This window comes from Eulemur rufifrons, chromosome 19, assembly GCF_041146395.1.
Source record: "Eulemur rufifrons isolate Redbay chromosome 19, OSU_ERuf_1, whole genome shotgun sequence".
In the NCBI taxonomy this organism is placed as follows: domain Eukaryota; kingdom Metazoa; phylum Chordata; class Mammalia; order Primates; family Lemuridae; genus Eulemur; species Eulemur rufifrons.
Genome location: NC_091001.1, coordinates 49056340 through 49079117, shown reverse-complemented (window position 1 = coordinate 49079117; position 22778 = coordinate 49056340). Strand labels below are relative to the sequence as shown.

At 36.2% G+C, this 22778-nt stretch overlaps 1 protein-coding gene across 1 annotated transcript in view; it reads left to right on the top strand.

The window, feature by feature from the left end:
- DNAH6 (dynein axonemal heavy chain 6) overlaps nt 1-22778 on the top strand; it is a 236266-nt gene that overhangs the window by 48741 nt on the left and 164747 nt on the right. Inside the window, exons 11-17 of the mRNA XM_069494279.1 lie at nt 1699-1819; nt 6199-6350; nt 8568-8720; nt 12380-12631; nt 16188-16316; nt 17214-17327; nt 20187-20330. Of these exons, the coding sequence (XP_069350380.1) occupies nt 1699-1819; nt 6199-6350; nt 8568-8720; nt 12380-12631; nt 16188-16316; nt 17214-17327; nt 20187-20330 (1065 nt within the window). The remainder of the gene's footprint in view (nt 1-1698; nt 1820-6198; nt 6351-8567; nt 8721-12379; nt 12632-16187; nt 16317-17213; nt 17328-20186; nt 20331-22778) is intronic.

Sequence of the window (22778 nt, the reverse complement as noted above, 5' to 3'; positions counted from 1 at the left end):
AAGTGCCTCATGATATGATGCATGGAGAACACACATCACTTCTGTGGTATTACTGCCAAAAATGTATATCTGAACCCAAGCATGAGGAAATATAGAATACACACACATACCCAACTATGATACTCTTCAAAAATGTAAACGGCATGCAAGACAAAGAAAGATTGAGGAATTATCCCAGATTAAAGGAAACTAAAGAGAGATGACAAAATACAATAGATGATGTTGGATAGGACAGTGGACCAGAAAAAAAATGTTTTTGCTATGACAATACTGGGATGAATTGTAGAATTTGTATGAGTTCTGTAATTAGATAATAGTATTCATATCCATGTTAATTTCTTGATTTATAGCATTATACTGTGGTTATGTAAGAAAATGTCCTCGTGTTTAGTAAATAAAATTTGAAATATTTAGGGGCAAATGTGTCACATGCCTGCAACTTTCTCCCAAATGGTTCGGAGTGAAATAATATATAGACAGAGAGAATGATAAATTGTTGAAACTTAGGGAATTTGGGTGACAAATATATGGAATTCTTTGTAATATTCCAGCTACTTTCTTGTGAATCAGAAATTATTTCAAAATAAAAATGTTTTGAAATCATATTTTGAACATTAGTGGAGCTTCCCATTTACAAGCCTCATGTGATATTTCTATTACCTGCATGATCACATATCAGAGACACTAATTAGTCAGCTCAAAGGAGATACAGTTTGACATAGGCTCTTCTCAATTTTTAATATAAAGAAAGAAACAGCAGAAATATTCTGGAAGGTTACACAAGAGCCTATTAAAAAGAAATAAATGAACAAATAACTAAATATAGACATATGGGGTGTGTGCTATTTTTTGTGAACTTTCTATTAATACTACCAGCCTACCATCCATAAAGCATGACTGTGAGCCACTTTCCCTGACTTTGGTGTGTTCAAGCAATTCCATTGATCATCTCTAGTTTTCCCTGGGACAAATTGCAGGCATTTGCAAGTCTTGGTAAGAAATATAAGGGAAGGGTATGGAGTGCAGCCAGGGAGTCATGGACCAAGATCAACAACAAACAAATCCAACTGCCTTTCATAGACATTGAACATATGATAATATATATTGACATAGGTATTAAACAGACTGAAATGATTGGAAATGATTGTCTTGGTTTGAAAAAAATTTGTGGGCAAAGACAGGTTGAAGCCAAGTTTAAGAAATGTGAGAGAAAGGTTTTTATTAGGGCAAGTATAGAGGACATTTTGGTATAAGAAACGGGCCAGTGCAAAGCATTTGATAGTAAGATTAAGCAATTGATTTTGTGGGTATGCCAAACAGTTTTTCCTTGGCTCAAAAACACTTTAACTCAGACATAAAAATTGTGGTTTGGAAAATAAACAAGTATTGCCTCTTTGCCATATGTTTACTAGTAATAGATAAGTTCATCGTGAAGCAGAAAAAAATTACTAGTGTGCTTCCTTTCTATCATAAGCCATATTAGAAGATGGATTTTTTTTTTAATTTCATAACATTTTCTTCTTGAATCCATTGACTGCTCTTTGACATTAAGGATGGTATCTTTCCTCACTCATGTATCTCCAGATCAGAGGATACTGTTGGGTTCAGAGTATGTGTGTGTGTTGCTTGTTTAGTTATATTGAATTAAATTCTGCTTAACAAAAATATAGTTTTATTTGGCTGTTTGTTTATATTTAGGAAACCATTCAGGCAGCGTTTGAATCTGCCTGGTTATATGCAGCTACATTCGAAAAGTTCCAGATATTCTTCAAGGAAAATGAAAGTCTTGATTTACAAGCTCTTAAACTTCAGGAACCTGGTAAGTATTCCGTTTGTCCTTACTAATTATTTTTGATAAGGATACCAAGATTTGTAGTCTTCTAGATTTCTGTATGGTGGTTTTTGGTGATGGAAATAGTAGCCCAAAAGAGTTGGCCTGACAAAAGGCAAGAGTTTATTCATTTCTAGGTTATTTTCCAAATAATTACTTTTTCCTTTGTCCTTACTCTCTATTACTGTTTTATTTCAGGATATTATAGGAAGCAATTCCCACCTCATGGCTTATCTTTTAGTATGAGGTTGTATTGTTGCTAAGGTTAAATAGCCTGTACATGGAAAGGAGTTGAAAGGAATGTGTACCTCTACCAATTCTGTTAAATAAGGTTTACATAAATTTTTCTATCTCAAGAATTCAAGTTACTCTTTTTTTTCTGGGACCACATTGAGACCTGGTGGGTGTGAATCAACAACTCAATCATGAAATTAGATTCACAGGGAAATTATTTTATTAGACTTACCATCTTTAACGAAGGAAAATAATCTACAATATCCAAGTGAAATTTCAGGCAAGGAAGTTCTCAGATAATTATGAAAATTAAGTCTATTTTATTTGTTATTACTATTTTAAAATGTGAAGTATATTATTCATATTCTTTTTTTATTTCATGAACTGGCTTTATGACTTTATTTTCTTATATATAAAAATAATCACTTTAATACTTTGCTTCATAAACCAGCACTAATTTTTTCTATAAGTTTTTATGTTTTTCTTTCAACTCTTTATTTTTATTATGCTGAAATATTTTGAAGTAGATATTTCATCCGTAAGTTGAATAATTTGATATACATCTCTAAAAAACATGTTCCTAAAGAGCCAAAATAATAGTATCACACCCAAACCAACAAATCCTTAATATCAACACTTAATTCTATATTTAAAATCTCCCAAATAAAGTAGTTTACAACTGGTTTGGCCCAGGATCTAGTCCAAGAGCAGGCATTGTATCTGGTTGTTATGTCCCTTAAGTTTTAAAAATCTGAAACAGACTCCTTTTTTCAAGATACTAACTTGTTAGAATGACCAAAACAGAGCCCTAGTTGTCCAAAAAATTAGACAAGTCTCATTCTACTGTTCTTCAGCAACACTGTGACACCAGGATTTAGTGTGTACTGGACTGGAATGCACTAACAGGGACACGAGGATGTGATGCCCCATGTGTTATAGCACGGCATCACGGTGGCAGGAAGGTGTGGAGCCTGGTGTTTCAGCACACGGAGAAGTCCTGATCCAAATAGCCAGTTCTAATCACTGAGCTCTTCTGCTTACCTCCTGAGCCCGAGGCCTCCTAGTCTCTTGCTACCACATTTCTCACGTTGAAGAACTTACTTCTGGGTAAAGTCCCCTGACTCCTTGGTTGCTCGTGATCTAGTGCTACCGTGGCTTGTCAGTCCTGCCTCCAAAACCCAATCCTGTAACCAGGTCTCCCAGACAGTAACTATTTGTTGGCTGGGACTTTGGAGTACCTTGGCTTCAACTCCTAACCTCTGTGCTCCTCCTCTTTTTGAAACTCCCTGATACTTCCCAACCTCTAAATCCAATTGTTTTCCAGAGGTGTTTTGTAGAAGGTGGCTTTGCCCCTGGTTACCATGCCTTACCTGTTATCATATACCCTCAGACTACTACAACATTGGCTAACGCATATTGTAGATCCCTTATAAATGTATGTTTAATTGAATTTTTAGCCAGATTGCCCCCTATCTTGCCTCAGAGGATGATCAGGGGATAGGTTCTGCCTTCCTAACAATCAGCCAAAAATTACCATCAAATTCCTATAAATGTCACTGTTTGTTAATAATTTCTACATTTACTGAGCACTTATGACATAATAAATACTGTTCTAAGTGATATTCAAGCATCTCATCCAATCCTCACAATTCTAGGAGGCTAGTATTAGTGTTACCATTTTACCAAAAAAAAAAAAAAAAAAATACAATGGTGAACCAAAACCTTTTGTATTATCCTGGATGGAGCTGGAGCCTATTCTTCGAAATGAAGTATCACAAGAATGTAAAAACAAGTACCACGCGTACTCACCATTAAATTGGCACTAATTGATCGACACTTATGTGCACATTTGGAAGTAACATTCATCAGGTATATCGGGCAGGTGGTGAGGGAGGAAGGGATGGGTGAATTCACACTAATGGGTGCAGTGCGCACTTTCTGGGGGATGGGCACACTTGTAGCTCTGACTTGGGTGGTGCAAAGGCAACATATGTAACCAAAGTGTTTGTACCCCCATAATATTCTGAAATAAAAAATTCATAGCAAAAAGGAGATTTTGGTAAAATATACATAACAAAATTTTACCACTTTAATCATCGATGTATTATTAAAGGTTATGCTATAAAATTTTAATGAAAGTGGTGTTATAAGAATATGGTTATTTAAACATATTACACTTTATGTATCTAAAAACAAATATCAAGAATTAAGGAGTAGGTAAGGAAAAGAGATTCTAAAAAGAAGGAGATTTCCATGATTACTTGGAAACTAGAGGTATCCAGCCTTTATGTTATTTTTTTAAATATAATTTATCGAGTAGGAAATATGATATCAAGTTTCAAAACTCAAAAACATAGAAGGTTACTGAAAAGCTTCTCCTCATCACTGATCCCTGGTCACCCCGTTACCCTCGCCAGATGCCACCAATACTATTAGTAGTTTTAAAATCTTTCCAGAGAAATTTTATTCATATGTATAACAAAATGTATATGTACTCTATCCCCACAACCTTTTTTATGTTTATGGGACCATCTCTGTTCCTTACTATTTTTTTTACTTAATAATAGTGGAGATCTTTCTACATCCTTACATAAAAATGTTTAAAAATGTTTCTTATTATTTAAAAAAAAAATAGAGATCTACAGAGATTAGGCAACTCAAGATTACACAGCTAGTCAGCGGTTTAGAAACTGGTTCTCTGACTTAAAGCTATATGCCTAAACAGTATATAAACTGCCTCTCTTCTATCTCAAAAAAAAAAAAAATAGAAAATACATATTAATTCTCTTCTATCAGCCTTACTCTTTTCTTTCTCTTTGGCTGTGTGACCATGGCCAAGTCATTTAACTTCTATTGATCTTCATTTCTTTAGGTATGAAATGAGATTTTTGGACCAAATCAGTGTTTCACAAAGTTGTATTCTAGAATAGACCACTATTCTGAAGGATAATTACATGACATCATGGGGAAAAAAAAAACTATGCTCAAATTAGTTTGTGAAATACTAGGCCAAGCAACATTATACATGTTTCCTTACCAGAAGACTTCTCAGGTCATTTGATATCCTTATTATTTAGTCACTTCTCAAAAATGCACACATCAAAACCTTCTGAAGGGAGTCGGGGAGGTAATTGTCCCTAGTCTATCTTATGAAGAAGCCAAAGCTCAGAAAGATTAGGTGACTTACCCAAGGCCACACACAGGTTAAAGCCTTGAGCCTAGGTCTTCTGTCTGGTGTGTTCTTTATACTATATCAAACTCCCCCTTATATTCAGGAGAGGAGATAGCATTAATAAAGGCAGGAAACAACAGCCTTTTTTCTCTGGGTTGGTGGCAGAGGCTTACAGAAAGAGTAAAGGGGACAGTACAGAAATCAATCTTACCCAAGGGGAAAAAGTAATTGGAAATAAAGTTAGATACATTTTCAGAGGCCTAGAGGGTACAGGATTTTGAAAGACAAGCAGGGGAGTTTAGAATTGTACATACATTAGAAAGAGCTTTCTTTGACCAATACTGTGATAAAAGTGTATTCAAGGATACTCAGGCTTCCAGCGGTTCCAGGTAGATTAAATAAGGAGGAAAACTGAGGCAAGAAGGTTACCAAAATGCAACTGCAGCATATGCCAAATGCAAATTGACAAAGGCTTTGACCATCATGTAAGGAGCAGGAATGGCAGAGAGATGTTAGGAAAAGGAACAGAGATAGCTTTAGCTATACTTGATCTCTTGTGTTTCAAACTTTTGTTGTTATTAATATTCTCAAAATACTTAACTTTGAGGTAGTCTGTGGGAAAACATTTCGATTAAGCCCAACTTCAGACCAACCTAATTCTATAATCTAGTCCATTCCAGACTAGATTCTCTAATGCAATTACAAGTAATGTTCATCTGTCATCTCTTAGTAGGAGCCAGAAAATATATTTACATTATAAAATATTAGTTTATTATAAGAATAAAATACTATACAGCATTCTAATTAACATTTTAAAGTTACATAAGGTATTCTAAGTATGAATAATAATATTATAAATATATATGTCAATTTATTAGTGCAATGATTTTAATATGTTTTGTAATGATCTTTTAAAATCCAGTATGGTGTATTTTAAGCTTTCTGTGAATTTTTTATGTAGATGTTAAGTTCTTTAGTGAACAACTGGAAAAATATCACAAACAGCACAAAGACGCAGTAGCTCTCAGACCCACCAGAAATGTAGGATTGCTGCTCATTGACACTAAGCAACTGAAAGAAAAACTAATTCCATCACCTTTGCGATGCTTAGAGGTAACTATGAACTAGGAAAAAAAATTAATTATGTCTCTACAATTATTTTATGATTTTTCTACCACAAAAAAAGCCATATTTATTTTCTAATATTACAAATATTAAAATTGACATAAGACTACTGGGCATCCTTGATTTCTAAGATAAGTCCCATATTCTTCTTTCTGTCACAAGCATAATCAGCTTTTAAATGAGATAGGGAAAGGTCCACAGGCCTCAGACTAGCTAGCCTCTGTCCTACTCCTTTTTCCTTTGATGGAGCATTTCAAGAATTCCTGCAGGAGAGATACCACTGTAACAGCTCAGTGTTGTAGTGCAAGTAATGGTTGATTCTACGATACTGAGATCAAATTTAAGGAATCATTTCCTCATCTGGAATTGTCCCTATAGGTCTAATTATGTTTTGGTGTATTGCAGAGCTAGAGAAATTTCTGCAATAACTTGTAGAACCAATTCAATAATTTCCTTTGGAGCCAGAGTATACCCGTATATTCTCAAATCCCTCCAGAGAGACAGTGGTATAAAACAGGGATTGGAAAACTATAGCCCATAGGGCCAATGCAACCTGCCTCCTGTTATGTATGTATCCACAGTTTTATAGGAACACAGCCATGACAATTGGTTTACGTATCTATTGTCTACATCTGCTTTCTCACTACAAGGACAGAGTTGAGTTGTTATAACAGAGACTGTGTGCCCTGTAAATCTGAAATATGTACTGTCTGGCCCTTACAGAAACCCTTTGCTCACTGGTAGGTGACAGAAAAACAGAGCACTGTATAAAACAGTGCAGGCCTGACTGCTAGTATGTTCTGTCATTAATTGGTTGTATGGCATTGGCCTTTCTCCTAGAGCTTTGCTTCTTCATCTGTCAAAAAAAGAAAATTTTATATATATATATATATATATATATATATATATATAAAATTGGAGCAAATTTAATTCACTTTCAACAAACATTTTTGAGCACTACTACATACCAAGCCAAAGAAAACTGAACTCAAACTGGCTTAAGCAATCAGAAAAGTTACGGACTATGTATCCAAAATGTCCAGAGATTGTGTGGACATCAGGGAGGTTTGATCTAGTGGCCCAGTGGTGTTACCAAGGACCCAATTTCTTTCATTCTCTTTTCTGAGCCTTCTATGCACCAACTTCATCCTAAGGTAAGCATTCCCTCACATTTGTGAAATGGTTATTGAAAGCTCCACAGGCTAATGATTTCCCTGCTCCCATACAGAAAGAAAGAGAGATTGAGGTTCTCAGTACAAATCTCTCTCAGCTGCACGCAGAAGTCCTAGGCCTCTAATCTCTGATCAGATCAACTAAAATCAGAAGTCCACCTTAATCTGATTGCTTTGGCCAAACGAAGCCATGCTCGTATTTGCCTAGTGACTGATCCAACTCCATTTTTGTTTCTGAAGGAGAGATCAATGTTCCCCAAACCACATGGCTGCCACCCAACATGAAAGGAGTGGGACTGATGCTGGGGAGGGTAGCGCGATGTCCACTACATAGGACAAAGAAGCAGAAAGTGTACTTGAAAAATATCAGAGCATTTAGGCAAACTTTTTAGTAAGTTGTGTATCCTATTTTGTTCTGGAAATGATCTTTGTCAACCTAAAACAATCAAAAATGTCAGAATCTAGTTTAAAGAGAGTTTATTTAAGCACAAAGGTTGAGGACTGCAGCCCAAGACACACTTCCAAGTTGCCTTGGGGAGTGCTCTGGAGAACAAAAGAGAGGCTCAAGTTTTTAAGGAGAAAAAGGATGAATCAGGACAGGAGGCAATCACAAAAGTTGTTCATCAGGAATTCTCATTGGTTTATAGAAATAACATTGATTAGTGATCGGCTATACATTTTTTAATTATAATGGTATTTTATGGCTACTTGGTATCAGTCTAGAACCCACATAGCAAGTGGCTTCTGGAGGTAATTATTTAGCCCAAGAGGGAGTGAGATGTGCCCGCTGTTACATTTTAAATGCCTTTCTGGGCCTGGTGTCTTAAAGGGGCTCACATTTCTCAGATAAAAGGATTTTCTCTCTGACCTTCCTGTTGGTTCAATGATTTAATGAGAAAAAAAGTCCTTTCATATACACTGCTGCTTCTAATACCTGCTGATTTAACAGACATCCAATTAAAATTCATCTAAAATATATGATAAATGGAAATATTCAAATGTTTATGATTCACATTTTCTTTTTCTTTCTTAGGTGCTAAACATTATGCTTCCTCGTCAAAGCAAGAAAAAAGTGGATGCCATTATCTCTGAGGCACAAGATGCAGAGTATAAACTTGAGTTTGTTCCTACCACTACCATAGAATATGTTAATAGCTTAGTATTTCTTGATGAAATTCAGGAACGGGTGAGTTGATTATCTCATGTTACTCCATATTCCAGATCTTATGGTAGGAAAAGAAGATATAGGACAAGAAAAAATGAGGTCAAAAAATAGCTGTTGAAATATCAGAAACACTTTCAAACAGAGTACCTAGATGTTCTACATCACAGCAATAATGCCAGCTACAGCTATCAGACTCTTACTGCCAGTCAGGCACTGTATTACATTTTTTACATGCAATGCAGTTTTAATCTTCACAAAAACTTGACAAGTAGGAATGGTTTTTATCCTCATTCTGCAGGTGAGGAAACAGAAACTAAAATGGGCTATGGTGTCCAAGATCACAGACATGTATGTCTGCGAGACATGTCCGTTTGTGGTAGAACTGGAATTTAGAATTGGGTCTCTTTGATCACAAAGCCAATATTCTCAACCACAGTTTATTGGAATTCTAATTTTTAGCAAATGGTAATAGAATTGTAATCTAGATATTAGTCATAATGGAAGTCTTTACGCTTAACCTATAGTTGCATAATAGTCAGAAACTTCACTGTTATGATGAAATAAACCCAACTCAAACTAGCTTAAGTGGGGAGGTATGGGGGGGCAGGGGTAGAAAAAAAGTAGATAGGACTCAAGTGATGCAGATGAAGGGGGCAGGTCTCTCTCTGTCTCCCTCTCTCTCGCCACCTCTCTCTCCCTCTCCCTTTCTCTCTCTCTCTCTCAAACACACACACACACACACACACATTCACTGATTTGTTTCCCTTGCATCTTTCTCTTTGAAATCTTAGTTTCCTCCTCTCAGGCTCCTCCCTGTGGCAGGTGATCTAGTATTTGACTTGTATAATCAGTTTTTGATGAATTTTATTCATATCAGTTTGGTATTTGAAACAGAGATAAAGTATTTGCTTACATATCTGAGATTTGAAGAAATGTTACAAGTAAAAAAATATAAACAGAATGAAATAAGTCATTAACAACCTGAATAGTTTGTTATACATTATGAGCAGATTTAATAAAAAAAAAAAAAGCGATTTCACGTGCCTACAGAAATAACAGTTTTGTTTTTCATTTCAACAAATAGTACCTTCTCAAAAGGCCAGAGATGACTATGGTTTTCCTCAAATTTACTTATACATCATCCCAGGATTCTAAAGATGCATCTCATGTGTTATTATTTGTATTCATTGAGCCTCCTTGGACAAATAACCAAAAACCACTTGAGCAAGCTTAGGCCAAAATAGGGACACCATTTAAGGATTCGTGGGTGTTTCATGGAACCCCCATCAAGTATGTAACTAGGCTTCGGAACTGTCCAGAATCAGGAATAGGACACTGTAGAAGACCCAGGTAGCCCTCCCTCTCCAACTCTCCTCTCTGCATCTCTTTGAGGGTCTGTTTCACTTCCCTTCCATTGCAGACAGGCACTTCTGCTTCTTTACCCCACAGCAGCAAACATGGGCACCAGCACCTTCCAAATTTTAGGTTACATGTCTAACCAGTCGCTGAGAGAGACAGAATCTCTTTTCCAATGTCTATTCTAAATGTCTACTAAATGGACTCAGGTGCCCCCTTCTGTTCTATAAACTATTATATGTCAGGAAGGTAGGATCACCTCAAATTCAGTGGCTATAGAAGGTAAGCTGCTATCACCTTGGGCTTGCAGAACAGGAAGTTGATGCACCACGCAGAAGACACACACTGTGTCCCATCTCCATAAGGTTGTGTGTGCTTGCTGGGTGGTATGCTGGGGAAGCAGCTTCCCTTAGAGAGATGCTCTGCACACACAGATTTTTTGTGGAACCTCATCCATTCAGTCAGCAAATTTAGTGAACACCCATTTAGCAGGCTGCAAGGATTACAATGAGTAAACCTGCTATCAAGGAGCTCAGAGACTAGAATGCAAGCAGACAATTATGGTACAATGAGTATAGGTACGACATACCGTTGTAGGCCTGGGGGTTTGTAGTCATACTTGTCTATGGGTCACACAGGGCTTTTTGGAGCATGGAATGTTTAAGCTATGTCCTAAAGTACATGAAACATTCAGGTAAGCATTCTAGGGAGAGGGAAAACCATGTGTAAAAACAGAAAGCAACATGACAAAAGCAGGATTTGGTGATTTGTGTGTTATGGAGAAAGGATATTTGGTTGAAAAGTTGATGAACTGTATGTAGCTAAAGCAGTATTTTCAAGGATAGGAGAGAAAGAATGAATTACAGAGATGTTAATTAAATAGAATTGTTGAAAGGACTGGGTAACTGAATGAGAGGACAGCAGGAGGAGTCTGAGGTGACTCTTAGATACCTTTCCACAGAGTACATGGTGATAGCATGCCAGTATAGGTAGGGTATGCCACATAATCCATTGTCTGATCAGGACAGCTTTTTGAGAGTGAAAGCGACATTATTAATCATTTTACTAGGACAATAAGTGTAAACCAGGACTCTCACAGAGAAACTTGGAGATGTGCTCCCCCAAAATACAGGAAATAAAGGAAGATGAACAGATCTTGGTATAGAGAGCCTTAGCTCTGTTTATAACTCATTTGAGATATTAGACACTTTGGCTGAAAGACACAAAACTCACATAGATAGCTTAGAAAAATGGGAAGATTTACTCTAAGTTTGCAGGGGTATCTTCCAGAATCTAAAGGTATGGATAGAGCCAGGCCTTTAAAAGGGACAAAGAACTAGGGACTGGAGAAGTGTAGGGAAACCAAAAAGGCCTCTCTCCTCTCATCTCTGCTTCTCTCTAGAACAGTGGTTCTCAAAGTGTGGACTCCAAATCAGCAGCATTAGCATCACCTGGGAACTTGTTAGAAATGCACATTCTTGGGCCCCACCCTAGACCTTCTGAATTAGACACTAGGGAACGGGGCTCAGCAATCTGTTTTTACAAGGTTTCCAAAGTCATAGCAATGCAAGCTAAAGATGGAGCACTATATCTCTAAAAGCCTCTCTGCAGTTATCTTCTCATGTTAAGGACCTGCTTTCTGTTTCCACATGAAAGCAAATGGCCTCTGTCAACAGCTACAGCCTAACTCTTCCTGTGTTCAAGAGAAAGATCAGACTGAGCTAGATTCTCTAGATCCCAATGATGCTGCTTGGTTTGGCTTGTGGCCAGAAAGTTGGGTCAAGTAGTATGAACATGGCTGCTTTCCCTATAACTGTGTAGCAGAATTGGGGGTGAGGGATTTCTCCTTTGCTAGAAAATTAGGAAGGATAAGAAATACTGTCCGCTGAAGGTAGTAGGAAAACAAAGTTAAGATGCTTAGTAGTCATTTGGATATAGTAAAGTAATTTATTAAAGGATAGTGGAAGGCTCACCATAGATCTGGCTTCTGAACCTATGCAGCCAGGAACACGGCCTATTCACACCTTAGGGGCTTCTCTGGGACAATCAATAAAGAAAGAAAGAAAAACCATTTACAAGAGCACTACTAACTGATCTCTGAACAGCTAACCTCCTGGGACTGGTTACCTCTGCTATAACAATGACTATATTTATCATTCAGCAGGCTTCAGTCAATTTGGTTGTAACATTAAACACACTCCTCATACACCGAGGGTTCACAGTTTGATGTTCATGTTATACAATGACTGTCTCCTATTAGAACACACTTAAAGGGTATAATAGGACTCTGCTATATTTAATGAGCAAGTAATGTTTCTATCTAGATTGAAAGCCTTGAAGAGGAAGGAAACGTCGTGATTCAAATGTACAAGCTTATTGAACAATATCAGGTGCCCACACCACCTGAAGACTTTGCTGTTTTTGCAACTATGAAGCCGTCCATTGTTGCTGTTCGGAATGCCATTGATAGATCAGTGGGTGATAGAGAAACAAGCGTTAAGCAATTTTGTCAACATTTGGGTAGAGATCTTGAAGATCTAAACAATGAAGTAAATGAAGTAAAACTGCAAGCACAGGTAAGCTAAAGCAGAATTTCCTAAAAATAATCTATGCAAAGTGTGACTTTTACAATTTTTTAATTAAGGTATAATTGATACATAAAAATTATATATAGTTACAGTGTACCATGTGATGTTTTGATATATGTATACATTGTGAAATGGTTAATCAAGCTAAGTAATATATCTATCACCTCACACACCTATGATGTTTTTGTGGTGAGAACATTTAAGACCTACTCTTTAAACCACATAGGGAACAGATTTCATTTTAAACTGATTTAACTTTCTCTTTTTGTGGTTTCATTCGAACCAATCCATAATGTCTTTGAGCTACAGTTTAAAATCAAAGAGTTTCTAAAATCCAGACCATTATAAGCAAAATATATATGTAATATTTTATTCTACTTTTGTTATTATAATATTCTAACTCATATTTATTATTTTGAAATGAGTGTTTTTATGACTTGCTAGCACATTTTACAGATATTGTCATAATTTTAAGGTCTGCTTAGCATATTAGAAAATTCCCCTTTTGAAAGGCAGAGTATAAATTGATAAATGGTAATGAAGAATATTTTACAATTTTACAGTTGTACTAATTTTACTATAGAAAGATACTGGGCTGCTTTTTTTAAGAATTTAGAATAGACATCTAGGTAATTCTTAACTGAAGCATACCTGAAAATATGATTTTGTAATGATACATTACTTCATTATGAACAATAGATAAATCTTATTAATATCACAGACATATAAAACCACGTGAAGTTATAATCAAATTATAAAAATGGAAAAAATCCGAATGTCCATCCACAGAGGTTTAATAAAATACATTAGGGTACATCCACTCAAACAAATACAATATAGACGTTAAAGATTACTATATAAACCTACTATTGTTTTAGTCCATTTGTATTGCTATAAAGAAATACCTGAGGCTAGATAATTTATAAAGAAAAGAGTTTATTTGGCTCACCATTTGTCAGGCTATACAGAAAGCACAGTGTCAGCACCAGCTTCTGGTGAGAACCTCAGGAAGCTTCCACTCATGGTGGAAGGTGAAAAGGAACACAGGGTGAGAGAGGAAGCAAGAGAGAGAGGAGAAGGTACCAGGCTCTTTTCAACAACCAGTTCTCGCAGGAACTAAGAGTGAGAACTCACTCATTACAGCGAGGACAGCACCAAGCCATTCAGGAAGGATCTGCCTCCATGACCCAAACACCTCTCTTTAGGACCTACCACTAACACTGAGGATCAAGTTTCAACACAAGACTTGGTGGGCCAAACAAACCATTTCCAAACCACAGCCCTTGTATTGATATGAAAATGTAAAAACAGGTCACATTATGTGCTTTCTATTCACCAAACATGGTTCTAAGGACGTGATGTTATTTTTAGCTTTGTATTGAAGGATTTTTATATTTTCTCAAGGACAAAAGTGTGCATAATAGTAATTACTATACAACTCAATGAATTATCTGAAAGTGAACACATCCAGGTATCCACCACTGTAGCATTACTGGTACCCTTAGTGTCCCCTCCCAATCATTAATCCTGTCTTCCTCTCCAATGGCAGCTACTACTATAAATTCTAATGTCATAAATTAGTTTTGCCTGCTTTTGAATTTCAATTAACTAGAAGTATGCCCTTATTAACAGTATGCCCTTTATTTCATTTTGGTATGTTCCTGAGATTTATCCATGTTGCTATGTGTGGATGTAATTCATCCATGTTTGTCACTATATAGTATTTTATTATATTTTACAATTTAATTATTCATTCCATGGTTGACGGACATTGGAATTGTTTATAGTTTTGGACAATGATGAATAATGCTCCTAGAAACATTCTTATATATGTTTGCACGTCTTAACTCATTTAATTCTCAAAACACTTACAAGATTTTATTATTCACATTTTACAGATAAGGAAATTGAAGTACAGGGTTAAGTAACTTGCCCAGGGTCATGCAGATGACAAATGGAGGAATCAGGATTCAAGCTCAGGCAGTCCACTTCCAATGGTTAATAGCCTGCTATTAACTGCTGTACCATGTACTGTATTCTACACACAGCAGACTACTAAAAAGCATGAGTAATTATTCTTGGTGTATATAGTAGATTGCTAGGAGAAAATTGCCAGCATGTACTTTGTGTGTAATTGTGAATTTTAAATAGCATGATGCCCATACACAAAAATGAAAGCCTGGATTTTCTCTAGCAAGTGCTTCTTTTATAGAGAGTTTGAAATTAATTCACTGTCACTCTTGGGCAAAGAACTGTAACTTCATTATTTACATAAATGATATCATCTTGCTGTCAAGACTTCCACCCCTGCTGAAAGGGGAGTTGGGGAGAAAATCTAAATGTGACAATTGATGAGAGCTCATTTATTTCTATTTGAAGCATCTGTTTTATTCTAACTTGGTCTTTTCTGGATAGATTTTCATTCAATTAAAAATTTAAACTTCCTAGCAGGCATTTCTTCACCCAGGCCACCATCACCTCCCACCTCTTGCCCCATAAAAGGAAACTTGCATTTCCTCAGGGTGAATGGGAGGGAGGGGTATCCAGTCCTTCTGCTACCTTCTGGACCCTGCAGCTTCCAGTGCTGTTTGGCTGGGCTGGAGCTGATTGTCCCAGGCAATTGTTAGCTAAGGGTCTTTCCTGGTTCTTTAGGCACTGTGCTAGCCCCTAGGATGCAATCTGTCGTTTTTTCCATAGCCTACGGTTCAAGTAATCTGTGGCTTTCTCATCCCAGCCTCAGACTTCTGGTCCACCAGTTCTCTCAGCAGTCACCATCTCCAGAATCAAGATACATGAGAATTTCAGGATCCCCTACATATCACATCAATCCATGAGGCACCAGAGTGTCAACACAAGCCCCTTCTGCCTGGACACTTTCCTTAGTTTTTTCTGATCTAGATAGAGCATGTTGCCATTTGAATGCAGGGCCATGCTAAACAAGAGACAGAATACCTGGCCTCCTCAAGCTATGGCTCTTATAGTTTTCAGATTCCTCCAACTTTCTCAAATTATCCCAAACCTAGTTAGGTGTTTCTACTTTGCTCCTGAACAATTCCATTCCCATTCACTGGGGTTTCAACCACAATAGGTCAGCCAGAAAACATGTATCTTGACATTTATATTCCTCATTTTCTCTCTTCCCCCCTCACAGAATTCAGATGACTTTCCATTCCTTTATTGTAAAACAGAAATCTTCCTTATATCATATCCTCTTTATTCTCTTCCCATTGCATTCACTTCTCCTTACCTGAAGTCATGTTGGTTGAAGAAGTATAGGAAATGAAAGCAGATGAGAGAAAATATATTAGGTACTGCTTAAAAACAATGTTATCTCCATGACACCTCTTTATACAATTCTGCACTGTTTACAATGTGTATGTATTGCTTTAAAATTCAGAAAAAGCACACATTTGTAACACATTTTCTAAAAATCAGAAAGAAAAGAGAATTAAATGAATCTTTTGGAAAATGTTTATTAATTCATTTAATTTAATTGAACTGCATCAAAAAGGAGGAATGATTAAAGACTATCTTAATTTTACAGGATCCACAGATTTTGGATATTAATGCTGACCAAGACAAAATAAAGGTCATGTTGAATGATCTGCAATATGTACTAGATGATCTTCAAAAACGTGCATTCCAGTATAAATCTTATCAGAAGAATTTTAAGGTAACGACACCTCTACACATTTGTTTTTAAAATGTGTACATAGAAATAGCATTTATACACAAGCACTTTCAATAATGTGACTGTAAACATTAAATGTTTGGACAACTATTATTCTAATTAACAAAAAAAAAATGTGAATTACGGAAAAATTTTAGACCAGGAAATGTAGTTTCTATGTTAAAATGTATGTGGATTTTTTAATGTGGTCAATTAAAACTCCTCTATCCCTCCTATCCACCCCCCTCTATTGGTTGCCTCCCAATTTGTTCTTTTTGCTTAAGATTGCTTTTGCTATATAGGGTATTCACTGGTTCTATATGAAGGGTGGAATTATTTTTTCTAGATCTGCAAAAAATGATGTTGGTATTTTAATAAGGATTACCTTGAATTTGTAGATCGCTTTGGGTAATATAGACATTTTAGCAATGTTGATTCTGCCGACCCATGAGCATGGTATGGTTTTCCACCTGTATCATCCTCTGCTATTTCCTTCCTCAGTGTTTTGTAGTTCTCCCTGTGGAGATCTTCCATCATCTAAGTGCAGAAACCCAAAGGAAATCAGTGCCTCTAAAAGACACATCTGTTTTCCAAAAACAGTCAAGCATATATGTGCATGTGTGATCCAACTCAAGGAATGCCCATGATACTCTAATAATATTTATGTCTTTAGAGAGTATTTAAGGAAATATAAAGAGTTATATTTTGTTACTCAAATGGAAATTATAATATATGTGGGGTTTGCGTAGGTTTTATTTTTCATTTGTTTCTATCTCTCATTTTCTTAGGACCCACATTCTGCCAAGTAGTCATTGTATTAAGAATTACTAATAGAAAAATAGGATGAGATCTTTATATCTGAAAAGTAAACTGTATATTTTGTTTGTTATATTTTTATAGGTAGAAGTGTCCAAGTTTGAAGCTTTGGAAGAAGTTAGTGCAGAACTGAAGCTCAAACAATTGCTCTGGGATTCTCTCTCTGAATGGGATAAACTACAAGAAGAATGGTTAAAGGTAGAAAAAGGCTCTCAACTCTTAGATTATTTTTGTATTAATTAAACTTTAAATCCTAATAATTTGAATTTTTAACAATCTGGTGTTTTCTTAATGTCAGTAAAATATGCAATGTTATAATTTTATGGTAATTTTTATAAACTTTCCAGTGAAATGCACAAAGATCCTTATGTCAGTGTGTGGTACAGAGCAGAAAACATTATTGTAAGGCAGACTTCTTGAGTCCTTCGTTTAAGACGGCCAAATAATAGAAGCATCAGTGGTCCACACTGCGTGACACTTAACCACTGTGGTTTCTAAATACAGTGTTGTCATGATATACACCAGTGTTATTAAGGATTGCAGGATTTTATTTGTGATCTATTCAATTTCAGTTTCTGTTACCTTATAAGGGTTCCTGTTCTTGTCGTTTTAAAAAGGAAAACATTTTATTCACTGTGATAGAATAGAATTGGAGTGATAAGATCTAACATCTTTCCCTGAGAGCTCAATAAACTCTCTTTGTTAGGGAGTCAAGTACCAACAGCCACTATGGAATTTTGTTTTTAGAGTCTACCCTATATTTATTTTTTTTTAATTTATCAAAAGTCTATGTTTATTTTTTTTTATTTCAGCTTATTATGGGGGTACAAAAGTTCAGATTACATACGTTGCCCATGTACCACCTATCCCCCCAAGTCAGAGCTCCAAGCGTGTCCATTCCCCAGACGGTGTGCAACACACTCATCATGTAGGCATACACCCATCCCCTCCCCCCACGCCCCAATCTCAGTCTGATATCCGATTGGTATCATTCCCAGATGTGAATTTAGGTGATGATCAGGGAAACCAATTTTCTGGTGAGTACATGTGATGCTTGCTTTTCCATTCTTGGGATACTTCACTTAATATAATGGGTTCTAACTCTCTCCAGGAGAACCATAGAGATGTCGTATCTCCGTTATTTCTTATAGCTGAGTAATACTCCATGGTATACATATACCACAATTTACTAATCCATTCATGAATTGATGGGCATTTGGGTTGTTTCCATATCTTTGCGATTGTGAATTGTGCTGCTATAAACATTCGGGTACAAGTGTCTTTGTCATAGAATGACTTTTGTTCCTTTGGGTAGATGCCCAATTACTAAGATCAAATCAGAATTAAATGAAAAGGACAACAAAAAAACCATAAGGGAAATTAATAAAACAAAAAGTTTGTTCTTTGAAAAGATAAACAAAATAGACACACCTCTGGCTAGACTAACCAAGAACAGAAAAGAAAAATCTCTAATAACCTCCATTAGGAACATGAAAGGAGAAATCACAACCGATGCCACAGAGATACACGATATCATCTATGAATTCTACAAGAATCTTTATGCACACAAACTGGAAAATGTGGAGGAAATGGACAAATTTTTAGAAACACATAGCCTTCCCAGGCTCAACCAGGAAGAAATAGAATTCCTGAATAGACCAATATCTACCCTATATTTAAACCTTAACAAGGGTCAGCTCTCTAGGAGACAGACTAGATGGCCACCTATACTTTCAAGTGTGATATGGTTGTGTTATAAATACTATCAACTTCACAAATATTGTTTTACACTGCTCATTCATCCTACCTGTGCTGATGCCTTAATTAAGTGACATGTCTGGCTTAAAGAACAGTGACACAGGAAATGTTTCTCAGCTAGATGCTGGGAGTACCAATGAAGAATAAGAAGGACAAAGTCCAAACCCTCACAGAACTTAGCTTTTGATGATGAAACAACAAACAAATACATGCTATAGTATCAGATAATTTTCAGTGTTCTCCCATAACTTATTTATCACTTATCTCAGAAGTAAAAAAAAAAAATACTCTTGAGAAGTAAGGAAGAAGCTTAGAGAATTTTCTAATTACCACCAGAGATTAGAGCAGTGGCTTCCAAGTAGGATATGTTCATTCTAGGAATGCACAAGAAAACCCAATAGGGAGCAGAAAGAAAATGTTGAATCTAGAAAAAAAAGAAAACTGAAGGATTATAAATATTCAGTTGCCTTCAATACATATGGTTATCTGATATATCAATATATGTGTATACTATCTGTTCATATAATTGAAAAATACAATTATAGATATATGTATATATTAGGGGTCAATCTTTAAAGTATTTATTTATTTTTTTTTTGTTGTTGTTGTTGAGACAGAGTCTCACTTTGTTGCCCAGGCTAGAGTGAGTGCCGTGGCGTCAGCTTAGCTCACAGCAACCTCAGACTCCTCGGCTTAAGCGATCCTACTGCCTCAGCCTCCCGAGTAGCTGGGACTACAGGCATGCGCCACTATGCCCGGCTAATTTTTTCTATATAGATTTTTAGTTGTCCATATAATTTCTTTCTATTTTTAGTAGAGACAGGGTCTCGCTCTTGCTCAGGCTGGTCTTGAACTCCTGACCTCGAGCGATCCACCCGCCTCGGCCTCCCAGAGTGCTAGGATTACAGGCATGAGCCACCGCGCCCGGCCTAAAGTATTTATATTAAATGGGTGCATATAGTAGACTACTAGGTAAAAAATTTTGGGTTAGCAAGAGTAAAAATTAGCTATTTATCTCCTTAGAAGAGTATGAGTAATGACCCTCAGAAATAAACTACAGGGATTGCAATATTGCATTTGATGATGTGGGAGACAAGGACATAAAAGAAATAAACAAGTGATGCCTGGTATATTATTAGCTATTAATAATTAATAAATAAAGCCATTTCCAAAAGTATAGAGTTTATTTGTATTAACAATTTAACTACTAGGAAAATTCAAGTACAATAAAAACCTTTTTATTATTACAAGCTTGCCTTTTATCATGTTTTAACTTTTTTTATTTTTTCATTTTCATAGTCCAAATTTGACTGCCTCGATCCAGAAGTCCTAAATGGTCAGGTTTCTAAATATGCCAAATTTGTGACTCAGTTGGAAAAAGGCTTGCCACCCAACAGTGTAGTGCCCTTACTGAAAAGTAAGGTGGAAAAAATGAAAGAAAAGGTAAGGTTAATGGAAATTACTTTTAAAACTCCAGATCAATCAGTTTTTAATGGATGCTGATGAGACCAAGGTCAAGAATTCTTCCCTGGCTAAGTTAGTGAGCTTTGCAGAGAGAAGAATAGTCAAATTCATCTTTTTCAGTGGCACAGACTGCATCCCTATCTTCAACTGGTCAAATCATGCAGTTGAATACTGAGCTTAGAGGGGGCATTCATAGAAAGAGTTTCTCAAGTGGTTGGAAAAATAGTGCGGGAATAGGTTGTAGTTGTGCCAAGATAGTGATCTGCTCAGCCCTTAGCAGCCAGATGAGCCTAGGACAGCCTTGTCCAAAAATCTTTGTCCGTTTGCACCACTGCACCACACGACCATGCTATTTTCCAAATGTGCCATGATGTAAAGAAGGTTAGGAAGCCAGACATCCGGGGTACAAGGCTGGCTCTTTGAAACCATCACTGCTAAGCCAGAACTTGCAATGGATAGGAAAAAGGAAATGATTTTGTCCTTTTAAGTAGTTTTAGATTTTTTCAAAATGTCAGATAAAGGACTAAAGGAAGACGTGGGAAAGAAAAGTAAGCAAAGCCTCAGACACAATGGAAAGGAAATTTTCTACCTTGTAAAGAATATTTTTGCACAGTTTTTTCCCCATTAGTTTACAATATCTAGTCAAAATACTTTGCCAAGTTATTTAAGTCAGCTTCTTTCTTCTTTATTGCTTTTAATGTGGTTATATCATACAATTGTAAACAAATTCATTTGTCACAGTCTGCATTTCATCTTGGCTTCCCTCAAAATCTTGGTTTATTTTTTAAAAACTTACATCCCGTAAAAGTCATTTTTTTAAAAATTCAGGATATTATGGGGGTACAAACATTTTGGTTACATGAAATGAATTAGCCTCGCTCAAGCCAGGGCTACAAGCATGTCCTTCCCCCTTACAGTGTGCCCCGTTTCCATTAGCTGTGGGTTTATTCCCCCAGCCCCTCTACCTCCCACTCCCCCATCCCCTTATCCCCCACCCTCCTACCCCCGCCTGACCGGCACCCAACAAGTATTACTACCATGTGAGCACCTTAGTGTTGATCAATTAGTACCAGTTTGATGGTAAGTACATGTGATGCATATTTTTCCATCCTTGTGATACCTCACTTCGAAGGATGGGCTCCAGCTCTATCCAGGATAATATAAGAGGTGCTAGTTCACCATTGTTTTTTGTAGTTGAGTAGTATTCCATGGTATACGTATACCACATTTGATTAATCCACTCATGTATTGATGGACACTTGGGTTGTTTCCACATCTTTGCAATTGTAAATTGTGCTGCTATAAACATTCGAGTGCAGATGTCTTTATTATAGAATGTCTTTTTCTTTTCCCTTTGGATAGATGCCCAGTAGTGGGATTGCTGGATCAAATGATATTCCTATTTTTAGCTCTTTGGGGTATCTCAAAATTACTTTCCACAGTGGTTTTACTAATTTGCAGTCCCACCAGCAGTGTAAAATTGTTTCAATCTCTCCACATCCACACCAGCATTTGTTATTTGGGGACTTTTTGGTAGAGGCCATTCTTACTGGAGTTAGGTGATATCTCATTGTAGTTTTGATTTGCATTTCCCTAATTATTAGAGATGTTGAGCACTTTTTTATATGTTTGCTGGCCATTAGTCTGTCTTCTTTTGAAAACTTTCTGTTCATGTACTTTGCCCATTTATTGATGAGGTTGTTTGATTTTTTTCTTGTTGATTTTCTTAAGTTCTATATAGATTCTTGTTATCAGCTCTTTATTGGTTGTGTAGAAAGCAAATATTTTCTCCCATTCTGTAGGTTGTCTATTCACTCTAAGGACAGTTTCCTTGGCTATGCAGAAGCTTTTAACTTGTCTTTTCAGTCCCTGTACAGTAATTTTCAAAGAGCAAAAAGTTTTTATTTGGACAAATTCCAATTTATAAATTTTTTCTTTTGTGGTTCAAGCTTTTCATATAGTATCCAAACACTTTTTGTCTAACCTAAGGCCACACAGATTTTTCTTTATGTTTTCGTTTAGCAGTTTTACAGTTTTGCTTTCTATGTTTAGGTATAGAATCTATTTTGAGTAAATTTTTTGCATAAAATATGAGGTATGTGTCAAGATTTATTTTTTTACATATTAATAGCCAATTGATCCAGAACCATTATTTGAAATGACTATCCTTTCTCCATTGAATCACCTTTGTACCTGTGCCAAAAGTCAGCTAACTATATTTCTTGGTTTATTTCTGGTCTCTCTATTCTATTTAATTGTTCTATGTCTATTATTTCACTAATACCTACACCATCTTGGTTACTATAGCTAGTAAGTCTTGAAATCAAGTAGTGTAAGTCCTCAAATTTTGTTCTTCCTTTTTATAATTTTTTTGTCTATTCTAATTCATTTGTTTTTCCATATGCATTTTATATTTAGCTTCTCAAT